At 57.0% G+C, this 13037-nt stretch overlaps 1 protein-coding gene across 1 annotated transcript in view; it reads right to left on the bottom strand.

Annotated features, from left to right (window-relative positions):
- Positions 1–9094, bottom strand: part of LOC100350928 (inositol-trisphosphate 3-kinase B) — a 100199-nt gene extending 91105 nt beyond the window's left edge. Inside the window, exons 1-2 of the mRNA XM_008268340.5 lie at positions 8842–9094; positions 5311–7443 (exon numbers count right to left, since the gene is read on the bottom strand). Of these exons, the coding sequence (XP_008266562.5) occupies positions 5311–7233 (1923 nt within the window). The 5' untranslated portion in view covers positions 7234–7443; positions 8842–9094. The remainder of the gene's footprint in view (positions 1–5310; positions 7444–8841) is intronic.
- Between the last annotated feature and the right edge of the window lie 3943 nt (positions 9095–13037).

Below are 13037 nucleotides of genomic sequence, written 5' to 3'. Positions count from 1 at the left end.
TGCAGCCGCAGCAAGGACACCCCTCTCAGGAGAACTGGGAATACGAAATTCTAAGCAGGCAGCAGGTACACAGTAAAGGACTGTTCATACTGCCACGGAGCTCACAGTTGGGCTTGGTGTGGCTTGGGGAAAAAAACACATCGCTCACACTGCCAGCTCCACCTCGGCACAACGTGAAAAATCGCTGCCAGGCGATTTGTCATGGGACTGAGAGCACAACGTGCCCACCCTACAAGGCCAAGTTCTCCAACAAAACCCCAGAACCCTCTGTGCTGACGTGTGACACAGCAAGAGCGTTCTAGTTCCTGAGTTAACCCCAAATCACCTGCTGATCTCAGATCTACACAGTCTTTCCTACCAAGATAGAAAACTCTTTCCATTCAATAATTTAAAATCCTACCTTTTGATAACCAAGCTGAAACCGGAGAAGATAAAACAAGCCCAACAATGTTATCAATACTCCTAGGAATATAAATAAACTACACAGGACTAATCTAATCTGCACTTACAGTTGGAGATAGGCGCCAACAGAAATCAGAAAAGTCACTCCACAGCCATTCAGCGCTTAAAAACAAAAGTCCCCAAAATGATTTTTGCAATACCACAATTGCATTGCTCCAAAAGCAGCAACCAAGTGGTTGGTTCGAGAGATTGCCCTGGAAAACATAAAGGCTAGGAAAGTTGTGAGCTGTACCTTGGCAAAGCCTCCACACCTGCATAAAAGGGACAACGCTGAAAAGCAACCTTTTTCTCCGTACCCCACCTTTATTTGAAAAGAATTTTGAGCTGGCCAAGTACTTTCATCTTTGAAAAAAAAACAAGGTCTCGGAAATGTTGTTTTGGCTCTGTCTTTCCCAGCTGAAACACCTGAGGGGCCCAAAGCCACAGAGCGTTCTGTGCTTTCAGACTGGCGTTCTCGCCTCCTCCCTGCACTGCCTCTGTGATCAGTGTGCATATTCATGGAAATCTTCAGTAGTATGCGGACCATCATGGCCCACGCCTTTCCAATGCTGAACTACCAAGAACCATTCTTCTGAAGAGGCCAATCAATCAGCTGCCCTCGTGTGAAAGCACAAACTTAAGGCGCCCAGTTCTGGCCTCAGTGTGGCCCGAAGTCCACACCAAAGGATCTTGTCACACACCCAGGCACCCGCTGCATCCCGCACATCCAGCTGGTCTGGAATCCTGTCCAGAACCACAGCATCATGGAATCGAACAAGACGGACTCCAGGGCGCCATCCCCTGGCTGTATGCAAATTCCAGGGGTGGGTATTATGGGACAGCAGCTTAAGCCGCTGCTTCAGGCACCCACATCCCTTTATCAGGGGGTCTGGGTCCAGTCCCAACTACCCTGCGCTTCTGATACAGCGTCCTGCTAATGTGGCAGCAGCTGATGGCCCATGTACTCACAAGGGACACCCTGATGCAGGTCCAGGCCCCTGGCTGTGGCCTGGCTCAGCCCCTGCTAACCCAGGCATTCACGAAGTGAACCAGCAGGTGGAAGGTCCGCTCCTTCTGCCTAGCCCTCCCTCTCTGTCACTCTGCCTTTCAAGTAAATAAATAAATCTTCTTTACTTATGAAATTAAAATAGGTACATCTTAAAAGGAGAAAACCAAACGAGTCTAAGAGGCAGAGCCTAGGCGTGTCCTGTGGCCCCTTCACCATTTGGGTCTTGGTGTCCTCGTCCCCAAACAGGTCAGAGAAACACCCAGACCTCACGTCAGTGACTCAGGGTCCTCCTAGACCTGGAAGCTGCGGACGTCTTGCCAGAAGCATGCTCACACACACCTGCACGGGAAGAAGGCTGCCTTGAACTCAGTCCCACCCGTCTGCACCTTCAACACCCTCATCCAGGCAAGAATTTCCCACCTGCAAGCACTCACCACCAGATTTAATTTTTAAAGTGCATTCTTTTCTAAGGCTTTTAAGTTCAGTTTGGTTTACCCCAAAATCAAGTTTTTATATGCTTTCTCAAACCATGTAAAACATTTTAAACATCCTGAGGTATTTTCCCCCCATGGGTATGAGTTATTTTCTCACTAAAAGGGGGCAAAAAGCAGAACAAAGAAAAAGACAACAAAATCAGTCAATACAAAAAGTGGGCTGAGCACTGCAATTTTGCTTCCCTGGCTTTTTTTTTTTACGCTCCAAGAAGGCAGGAGATGTATACTGTACTTTCTCATATAAACCCCCCCAGGGAGCCAACCCAGTATTGTGCTGTTTTGTTTTGTTTGTACACGAAATGGATAGAAGTTTTTGGAATGCATCAATAAAATCTGGGATTTTTTTTTTTTTTTAATTTTGACAGGCAGAGTGGACAGTGAGAGAGAGACAGAGAGAAAGGTCTTCCTTTGCCGTTGGTTCACCCTCCAATGGCCAGCGCATCACGCTGATCCGAAGCCAGGAGCCAGGTGCTTCTCCTGGTCTCCCATGGGGTGCAGGGCCCAAGGACTTGGGCCATCCTCCACTGCACTCCCTGGCCACAGCAGAGAGCTGGCCTGGAAGAGGGGAAACCGGGACAGAATCCGGCGCCCCGACCGGGACTAGAACCCGGTGTGCTGGCGCTGCAAGGCAGAGGATTAGCCTAGTGAGCCGCGGAGCTGGCCATGGGATTTTTTTTTTTAAAGTAAGATGCACCCATACGTTCATGCTGTACCTTAAGCCTGGTGTTCAATGGCCCAGGTGCTCTGCAATGGAAAGACAAAGGAGAGGGAGGACCTGCTGACTGTTAGTTGTGGTTTTGTGAAAGAGCACAGCGCTCACGCGAGGAGGCTCTGCTGGAGAACAGGGAGTGTGGAGGGGCCGCCCGGGAGCCCCCACTGTCCAACACAGTGACTGCTCCTCCGCAGGAACACGAGGCTCCAAAGGGTCAGGAAGGCAGGGTGGCGGCATAAAACCCGTCCCCGAGGTCGTGCTCGTGCTCCTGGAACGCTGAGCGTGCCACTTCAAACCTCTGGGTGTGAGTGAGCGGACGGGAGAGTGACGCTGAGCCTGAGCGTGTGTGGGCCTGCGTGAGGCTGAGGGCGTGCGGGCGTGTGGGAGCGAGCGTGCAGAGCTACGGCGCAGGCCAGCAGTGTGGACGGAAGCGGCAGAGTTCAGAAAGGAGGACAGGACGGCATTGGTGCTGCCCCTGCAGAACCGCCAACGGCACTAGCTCAGGTTCGAACCCAGCCCAAACGCCCAGTTGGTCATGGTGTCTGGCCCCTGTAGACAAAACATCAATCTCAGGCCGTCAAGTGAGTTTTGGCCTAATGAGCAGATGTTCTGCTGTCCGAGCTAAGGCCCCAGCCTAACAATCTGTGCAACGAGACGCAAGCCTTCCTTATCCTGTAAGCACTCCACCGAAGCTCAGAAGTCCCAAGGTCCCATAATTTCCAGCTGGTGACCCACCTACGCCCCCACCTCCCACTCCCCATCACCTCACATGATTCAGAGAAGGAAGCCGGCCAGGGGAACTTCCCCTGGCTCTCCACTGTGGGCGTCTGAAAACCCGCTTAGAGATGGGAGGCAGGCTGGACTACAAGCCAGTCTCCTTGCTACCTGGGGAGCTGTTAGCTAACTTGAAAACACCACTTTAGCCTCTGATTTGTCCACTGGTAGCCCTCCGGCAAAAGAGAGAAACAAAAGGATCACCTGTCATTGTTTATCTCCCCTTTACTTAGTTCCAGACAAGAGCTCTTTCCAAACACAGGACATATAAACCACTTTGGTAATCAGCCATTCGCAGCTGCTAATCCGCAGCCAGAAAGGGCGAATGGAGAGCTGGAGGAGCTGAAGTGGCTGTGTGTGACCACGCTTCAGGGTTTGCACAACGAACAAGATGCCTGGGTCCACGCACGCCTCACTCACTAGCTCTCTACCTGCTGTGGCTGCGGGCCACACCTTCAGAGAGCATTTTCCACCCGCTCTGCACCACCGTCCCCTTCCAGGAGGACCGCCCTCCTAAAGGTGCTGTGCCCATGGCCAACAGCAGGTGCAGGCCTTGTGCTGCCCACAAAATGCCAGGGTGACTGGGGACAGATTTTGCATGCACACTTGCCTCCAGATCATCAGCAGAAAGCAGAGTTTCAGGAGGAGAAATGCTTGGCCTCCACAGGTTCAGACTGTGGCTTGTGACCCGGAATCAGACAGAAGCATGCTTTTGGAGTGCAGACATCTTAGCGAGGGAGGTGGCATGGAAACAGCAAGTTGTGCAGGAGAAAACGATCCAGGTGCAGTGACTAGTGTTTGATATTCAACATGAAGTCAGAAGGCTACTGACAATAAAATGCCAACTCTTCCCTCAAGGCAGCGCAACAGCCCCCCCACCCCACCCCACCCCATGGAGCTGGGAAATTCCCCAGACTCTGGAGGAGCAAAGACAAAGTCCAGCCCCTGTCAGCAGTGCTAGCGCCATCACGTACGTCTTGTTAGGTCCTCTGATCCTGCAGCAAAGACAGTCTATGACTGAGATTAACCATGCCTGTCTACAGCTGCAGCCAGAGGGAGATGTCAGTGTGATGAACTCAGAGATGCACCTGACAGCACACCTGCCCAGCATGTGTTCTGGCCCATAGGCTCACCTAGCAGGAGGTACCTAGCCTGGAGACAGCACCCAGGTGCTTCTCTCCAGCAGTTCAATCTAATGTAACATTCCAGCAAAGATACCGCCCTCACTCCTGGCTCTTTAATTCAAACATCAAACCGCACCTGAGTTACCCTGCCCACACTGACACTACGATGTCCAGGCCTCAAGTCACTGAGGTTCAGCCGCTCCTCACCCAACAGACCAGCGTGACCACATCTACAGGCTCCAGGGCCCCGGGGCCAGGTTCTGCTGGCCTCTCAGCAGAGGCTGAGTTAACTGGATGACATCCTGGTCAGATGCCCTCAGCCACAATGAATCACAGCCTTAAGTGTTTCACCTGATCGGGCAAAAGCTACACTCAGCATTCTTGCTGTCTTCGAGGATTACCCAGCAAGTTTCTGGTGGCACGCATGAATCCCATCTTCCAGAAGATGTGCTGATGAGAAAGCACTCGAGTGAAAACCTGTTTTTTAGGATGAGCATGGAAACAGCAGTAGGAGTGACTCAGATTTGCTGTCCAAACTATGAAGTGCACGGTCCGTGCCTCTACGTACCCCATCACCACCACCATGCCACCCTCCCCCCAGCAAACACAGCTGGAAGGAAGTATGAGCCGTGACTGCCCAGAGCCCTGGTTACAGTCTTCATGACTCGGGACAAACAAGACAAACAGAACAAATGGAGCATCGAAGGCCTGCTGATATCAGCATGGGTTCTAGAAAGATCTCAGGGCCAGACTTACCACTCGGGGTTTCTGCTGGTCCAGGGTGTGCAGGAAGGCGGCGTTGGGATCCAGGGTGCGCTCAGGGTCACTGGAGATGTCCTCCTCTGAGTCGTCATAGGAAGAGGAGAAGCCCGTGGAGGAGGCCGAGGAAGACGAGAGTTTCCTCATCGGCAGGTGGCCCCGGGGGCTTCCCTGGGCTTCCTCCAAGCCTCCGTCCTCCTGGGCACCCACGTCCGTAATGATGACCGCAGGAATGCTGCTGGGACCGCAGGTCTCTCTCGCCAGAGGTCTGTCCTTCCCCCCTTGGGACAGCAGGTCTGGCCCGGGCTGTGCGTCTCTGTCCTGCCCCGGGCCTTCCCACCTCGTTGTCCCCTGCAATGATGCCCGCGTGCCGCACGTCCAGGCCAGCCCGGCCTCCTCCACAGTGCCCAGCCAAGCCCTGGCGTGCCCAGGCTGCACACCCACCCTGTCCCCAGCAAGGCACTGAGGTTCATTCAGATCTGTCGCTGCTTCCCAAGAGGGCAAAGGCTCCAGCATTCTGCCAGAAGGAATTCCCGCCTCCATCTCCTGGGCCACTGGCTGCGCGGGGCAGCGGCCCCCAAGCAAGCCCAGCGGTGCAGACCCTTCTTCCGCTCGGTCAGCGCGCTGCCGTGGCCCCCGGATCACCGGGACCCCACCTGGGGCCTCCCCGGGGCCTCCCGAGCCCAGGACTCCAGGCGGCCTGGCCCAGCCCTGGGCCTCCGAGCTTTGCGCGTTCACAGTCGTCTCCTCTGGTCTCTCGCCGGCTTCAGGCACCCTGGAGCCAGGGAGGCCACAGGGCACAGTTCCCATCCCCGCCTTCCCAGGGGGTTCTTTGCCGCAAGCCCTGGCCCTCTCTGAGGCTGGGCCTGTGTCGTCACTGCCCAGAAACTGTCCCCGCATCTCCGAGGCCAGGGTCTCCCGGGAGACTGCTCCCCCAGGCTCGCAGGCCCTCTCAGATGGCTCAGCGAGGGCGGGAGCGTGGGGACACAGCGGCCAGGTGGATGCAGCTGTTGCGGTGTCTGTGGCCACCATGAAGCTCACTCTGCCCAGCCCCAAGGAGGGAGCTTGGCAGCTCGGAGTTCCCGAAGGAGAGCCCGTCTTGTCAATGTCCGTAGCTGTGGGTGAGCCACCGGGGGGACTGGCAGGGACTCCCTTCTCCGTTCTCACCGAAGTGGCTGGGTGCAGGGCCACTGCTCCTGCTGAGGTGTCCAGGCCAGGGAGTGGTGCCACCCCTTCCGTGTCCTTCGAGGGGCAACGGCTGGGCACCCCTCTCCTCGGCGAGTGGGCTTCGGAAGTCTCTGGGCATTGCTCCCCCCAAGACTTTGTCCTGCGCTCCTCACCCAGGGAGGACTGAGCCAGGACCCTTGTTGGGGGCTGGCTGCTGCTTCGCAAGGGGCAGGGGGAGGGCGAGCGAGCCCTGCCCTGCCGTGGGCTGCGGGGCGCTGGAAGGGCGGAGCTCTGCGCCTGGATGTGCGCCTCGAACATGCCCACTTTCTGGTTCACCTGCACATTCTGCAGCTCGCGCTGCAGGATCCGCAGCTTCCTCTTGGCCTCCTCGGGCTCCGGCGGGGAGAGGGCGCCGGCGGCCACCACCTGCTGCCCGTCCACTCGAGGGCGGCCCGCCCAGCTCGGGCTGCCCAAGCTGCTGCTGCCGCTGCCGCTGCTACTGTTCAGCCTGCGCCGGCCGCTCCGCCAGCCCCCGGGGCTCCGGGGCTCCTCGGGCGACAGCGACTCGGCTGGGGGGAAGAGGAAAGAGGTGCCTCTCCCGGGGCTGAAAACGCTGCCGGGGCTCAGCGTGGCCCTCCCCGAGGGCGGGGGCGTCTGACTGTCGCTGGTCCGGGGGCCGCCGCCGCCGCTCTTGCCCTCCTTGGCGCTATTCATGATCACCAGGCTATTGAGCGCATAGCAGTACACAGCCATAGTACTGGGTCCGCCGCGCTGCCCGCCGCCGCCGCGGCTCCCGTTCCCGCTCCGCAGCCGGCGCCGCCTCCTCCCGCCGCTCGCGGCTCAGCCCTGGAGGCGCGGCGGCCGCGGCTCCGCGCGCCGAGAGGGCGGCATGGCCTGGGCGGCGGGCCGGGGGCGCGACTGCGGGCGCAACCCCCGCCCAGCGCTCCATACACACACGCGCCGCTGTGGAGACACAAGAAGACAAGTCAAGGCCCGACGGCGCGGGGCAGGAGGCGGGGGAATCCCGCCGGCGGAGCTCCCACGGAGCCCGGGAGCCCACTCCGTCCCCGACCGGGCGCCCGTGGACGCTTCACCCGTGGGGCTTGCGGGGCTAGGCGAGCACACGTGCCGGCACTGGACGGCTGTCCCCGCCGCCAGCGCGACTGCCGGGGCGCATTTTTCTGGGGGTGCCCCACCCCCACCCCACCCTCTGAAATCGGACATCACCTCCACGATGGGATGCGCTCCGAGATCCCTTCAAAGCCCCAGTTATAAGATTCAGGTCGGAAACCAAGCAGATGGGCGAGGCACGATGCACAATCACTCGGCCACTAAAGGTGCTGAGTGCGGGGGCGGCGTCTCCCAGCTTCCCCAGGGTGAGGCCCCCGCGCCACCATCTCTGGTCTCCTCGGTCTGAGCCAACGCTGGCTATCGAGGGGTTTCGGGGGCAGCCCTGCTCCATCCTCTCGGGGCAACGGAGAGAGACTGCCTCTGTCGGAATTGGAGCGGGACCTGCGTCCCAGAGCCGCCACGAGCGCCGGGATTGGGGGACAGGGGGGGCGTTTGAGTGCTCTCGTTTTACCTTCCCGACCCTGGCATGGGGCTCCGTCTCTCGGCCTACCACGGCCTGGGCGGGCGACGGGGCCGCGCGGGCCCAAGCGTTTTTCAAGTACTGGGGTTGTCGCCTGTTCCTAAACAAGTGTTTTGCTAGCATGCGCGTGCCCGAGACTCGGCAAGGTCCTCGTACCGGAACCAAGGCTCGGGGACCCCTGCTGCCGCCCCCCGCGGCACGGGGAACTGCGTGTGTGTGTGTGTGTGTGCATGTGTGTATGTGTGTGTGTGTGCGCGCGTGCGTGAGGGCGTGTGAGCGTGTGAGCCCGGCCTCTGCGCGCCCTGTTACCCAGGCCGCGGCTGCCCCCGCGGGCTCCGGGACCCGCGCCCCCTCCGGGAAGCTCCCGGCCTAGCGTGGCTGCAGCCGGGCGCGCAGAGCCTGGGGCTCCGCAGACCTCCCGGGGCGGGGTGGGGGACGGCGCTCAAAGCCCCTGGCGTGGCGCGGCCGGGGGTGCAGGGCTCCTCCACGTCCCCAGCAGCCTCGCCCGGCGCCGGCCGAGCCGCCCAGCGGCTGGAGCCCGGGACGGCCGGCAGCGCGCCGGGGAGACTGCGTCCAGCCAGCAGCCCGGAAGGCGGGCGCGACGAGACACCGAAAACTCTCTGGTGGCTCCCGCGCCCCCGGCGCCCCTGCTCCGTCTCCCCAGCCTGGCTTTGTGTGCTGGGAACCCGGAATGCCCGGATCCGCTCCGAACAGAGAGCAAGGGGAAAACGGACTCGGAGGCGAGAGCCATTAAAAAGCCGCCAACTTACCTGCAATTCCTCGGATTCCCGGGTGCTGTGCAGACTACATGCCCGCAGCCGCAGACCTCAGAGGGAAGAGACGGCTTTCAGGGTACAAATGCTCCGGAATGATAGCCCCAGCACGCTTGGGAAGACCGTAAAAAGAACTGTGAAAGAGGGGAGGCTGCTCGGCGAGGGGCCGGCTCGGCCAGGGAGACGCTACCCCTGCCAGCGGCTGCTCCCGGCCACTTCGGTGTTTGTTCAATGTAAGATTAAAAAAAAAAAAAAGTTGGTTGGGGGGGGGAGGAGGGAGAAAGGCGGGGGCTCGGGGGAGGAAGGCAGGAAGGAAGTTGTGAGCCTGTCTGGGGTTGAACTCAGCGGAACAAGTTTTTCTTTTCTTCTTTTTTTTTTTTTTTTCTATTGCTTGGCAAGACCGAGGGAGGGAAACACTTAAAAAAAAAGTTTCCATTGTTAGCTAACAAAAAAAAAAAAAAAGGTCTTTTTAACTTCTGCGGGTTAAAGATATACGATTGATTTTCCACCCTTCCATGGAGGCTTGCTGATGTCTGGCTTTATGCAACTATATATTTTTTTAATTTGCAATAAAGTTTTGGGCATGTGTTTTCCACAAAGCAAATCCAGGGGACCATTTTAGCATTTAAACCCGGCTAAAATTCTTTGTACGGGTGTGTGTTCTTTTCACAAATATGCAAATTTAAGGAAGGTGTGCTGTGGGCACCATCCTTGCAAAGCTGCAGATTTCAAGTGCATCTCTGCAGGAGGGTTTTGTTACGTTGGCGGGGCTGCTGGCTGCCGCTGGTTTGGCAGTGCAGTGGCTGATGTGTAAACAAGCCCTTGTGCTGCACATTTATCTATGGACGCAGTCAGCTAATGTGACCTTCGCATATTTTGCACATAATTCTCGAGTTATTTTAAGAAAAAACAAGACTGTCCTGAAACCAAGAAGGCCTGAGCGATCTCTGAGACCCCTCCCCCAAGCTCAGGCCCCTGTATACTCCGGGGTTGTCACCAGCAGCAGCAGAGCAGGGAAAGGCGCATCAGCCAGCATTACTGGGTGGGAGGATGCAGCCCCAGTGAAGCCTGCAAGAGTGCTTTGCACAGTTCTCCAAAGCTTTACAGCATTTAGTGGACAGAGGGAAAACAGCTGCAAGCTCAGGAGATGTGAAACTGCAGAGCCTGGATTGGTCCAGACATCCTGATCGGCTGAAAGTCAGATGGAAATGCTGGCTTTGCTTGCAGCCCAGCAGTCTCTGGCTTGTTTATGTAACGATACTGTTTCAGTGAGCAAAGCAACCTGCTGCTCGGTCAGTCGGGGGAAGACTCGCTTCAGTCTGAAACCAAGAGAGTTTCCAGCCAACAACTCCCGGGAATCAGACACTTGTATCCCTTCACATTTTTAAAAACACATCGTGGATGGGGCCGGCCCTGTGGCATAGTGGGTGAAGCCACCGCAGTACCAGCATCCTCTATGGGCACCAGTTCTGGTCCTGGCTGCTCCACTTCCGATCCAGCTCTCTGCTATGGCCTGGGAAAGCAGTAAAAGATGGCCCAGGTCCTTGGGCCCCTGCACCACCATGGGAGACCCAGAGGAAACTCCTGGCTCCTGCCTTCGGATGGATGCAACTTCAGCCATTGTGGCCATCTGGGGAGTGAACCAGCAGATGGAAGACCTCTCTCGCTCTGTCTCTGCCTCTGCTTCTGTAACTCTGCCTTTCAAATAATTAAATAAATGTTTTAAACACACACACACACACACACACACATCATGGAAGGATTGAACCTAATTCCCCCCTACCCACACCACCCAACCTCCCCTCCCACATAAAAAACACACACAATGGGGCTAAGAAAAAAAAAAAAAAGGCCCAGAGTTTATTCAGGTGTTATCTCAGGAGCTGGGTAATTCTTCAGACCGAGAACCAGGCCTATGTTTGGCCCTAATTTGGTTCCCTAGTGGGGAGAGGAAGTAGCTGGCAGTTCCTAGGAGACACTCCCTGCAGTGGGCTGCTGTCAGGTACCCCCAGTCAGGTATCCCGGTGAAAGCAATGGGAGGACCCTGCCACACTCAGCGCAGACGCTTAGCCTCCCGGCTCCCGAGGAGCCTCGCTGTCACCGCCCAGCCACACAGCTGAGAAGCCCAGGCTGCCTGAGCGTGTCGTCAGCCTGCAGGGCCCTTGGCCGGGAGGCAGCTGGCAGCTGGCGGGTGTGACCCTCAGAAGGGACCCTGCCCTGGGTTGGAGTACATGATCATCCTGCCGGTCTAACCGAGCCGCCAAGAGCAGTGGGCACTGGGGGAAAGCTGAAACTCTGAAATCCAGGTTTGAGATCTGTTAAATAATGTACATGTATTACATTCTAAAAGACATGCTTTTTTTCCAAAAGCAGGCTTTCACCCCCTGGCATTTCATACCAAGGAAGACCCAGATGTGTGTTGCTAGCCCAGAATCTGCGCTACACATCACAGATACTCAATACACAGCTGCTTCTGGAACGGGCATCTTCAGCTCCCAGAGGCCCTTTCTTCCCAGGCCGCTGCCGCTCTGCTCCCTTGGTGGTAGCACCAGCAACAGCATAGGGGTTTGGTCCTGCCAGGCACTTCTCTCTATCTTCAGAAACTCTGAAGTCCGGCCTTATGTAGACAGCCATGCCCATATTCAGGGATGTAAAACCACACGAGAGGTGCCAGTTGGCAGCCCACATGCCCTTCTCAGAGACTCAGCCTGCCCAGCTCCATGAATGGAAACACTAGGTACCAAAGGCCCATTCTGAGCCCAGAGCTGCTTAGAGTAGGAAGGACAATAATCCCAAGAGAGCTCATCCCCAGGCTGGCTAACGACTTGGAATGAAAACATGAGGTGGTCCACTGGATTCCACTCGTGGGACCTAGAAACGCTTCTTATAGGACCTGTGCAGAAAGATCATGAAGCTTGGGGCCCAGGGGCACATGAGAGAGCAATGAGGAATAAGCCAGGAATGGGCACAGGACATCCAGGTGAGCAGAGATGGGAACACCAGAGGTGTCAAGAGAAGCCATGGCACTGCGTGCAAGCATGGAGTGAGAAAGTAGGAAGCCTCACACATGGGTGGCCTCCCAGAGCCCGTTCCCGTAAGCCTGGCAGGGGTCTGGGTCCTCCCTGAGGTTAGGTCAGATTCTGCAGAGCTTCCCTAACAAACTTACCTCCACCCATGCTAGCCAAGCATGGCTCTGCTCCTTGCAACCCTAAGTGCTCTGACCATAAGGAAGGCCCATTGTTGGGTCCGACTCACTAGGCCTTTAGCAATCTCCTGACGAGGAGAAGCAGATGACTTCTTCTGTGGCTCCCCTCCAGTGGGGAAGCCAAGCAGACACTTCCGAAAGGGTGAATTCCATAGTCTGGAGGTGGGAGCAGGAAGACTTACAGACTGCTTTCCCAGAGTGGCCTGGCTTCATGGAGGCTCTCTGGCTAACCGTGGGACTGGCTCCTTGGTTTCCCCCATTACCTTAGCTCTAGGGGAACAGCCCAGGCCAAGGAAACCCGAGAGACACAGAGAAGCCAGAACCCTAGCTGTTCATCTGGGAGGGTCAAGGGGAACTTGACCTTGTGTTCCCAGAATGCCTTTTCCTGTTATCTTAACTCCCCTTTCCCACCTTGGCCCTGGGCAGGTTGGAGGTCTGGAACCAGTCCTCCTCTCCTCTGGGTGGGCCAAGAGACACACACGTGAGTTCCTTCTACTCTGACTTTTCTTCTCCAAGACACGTTACCTCCTTCAGCCTTTTATTGCCTGTCCCTCCATGGGAGAACGTGAGAACATGTGGCCTGCCCTTCCAGGGCTTTTCCATTTTACCCAACTCACATCTCCCACTGGATTGCTCATGACACCTTCTGGATCCTCTCTGGCCACACTGCCTTCCTTACCATCTGGGCTCACTGTCCTCTCTAGAACTTCTCTCCCACAGTCATTCCAGCTGTGCCGCCTGTCCTGCGGGTCTTCTCTGATGGCCCAGCCTGCACCCACTTCCTCCTCCCACGGGGCCCTGCACCAGCACCGCCCACTCAGCACCCTCCTATGCTTCCTGCTGCTAGTGCACTCTTCACTCTCTCTGGAAGACCCCTGAGGGGGAAGAGCAGCTGTGGCCTCTGTAGGGACCACCCCCCACCCCCACCCCAGCAGCTTGATACCCTGCTTACACATGAAAGCTCATTTGTGATTAATTTTGTCATCTT

This window comes from Oryctolagus cuniculus, chromosome 13 (genome assembly GCF_051225735.1).
Source record: "Oryctolagus cuniculus isolate XC-2025 breed Fujian yellow rabbit chromosome 13, ASM5122573v1, whole genome shotgun sequence".
In the NCBI taxonomy this organism is placed as follows: Eukaryota; Metazoa; Chordata; class Mammalia; order Lagomorpha; family Leporidae; genus Oryctolagus; species Oryctolagus cuniculus.
This window is presented reverse-complemented; position numbering and strand designations above follow the sequence as displayed.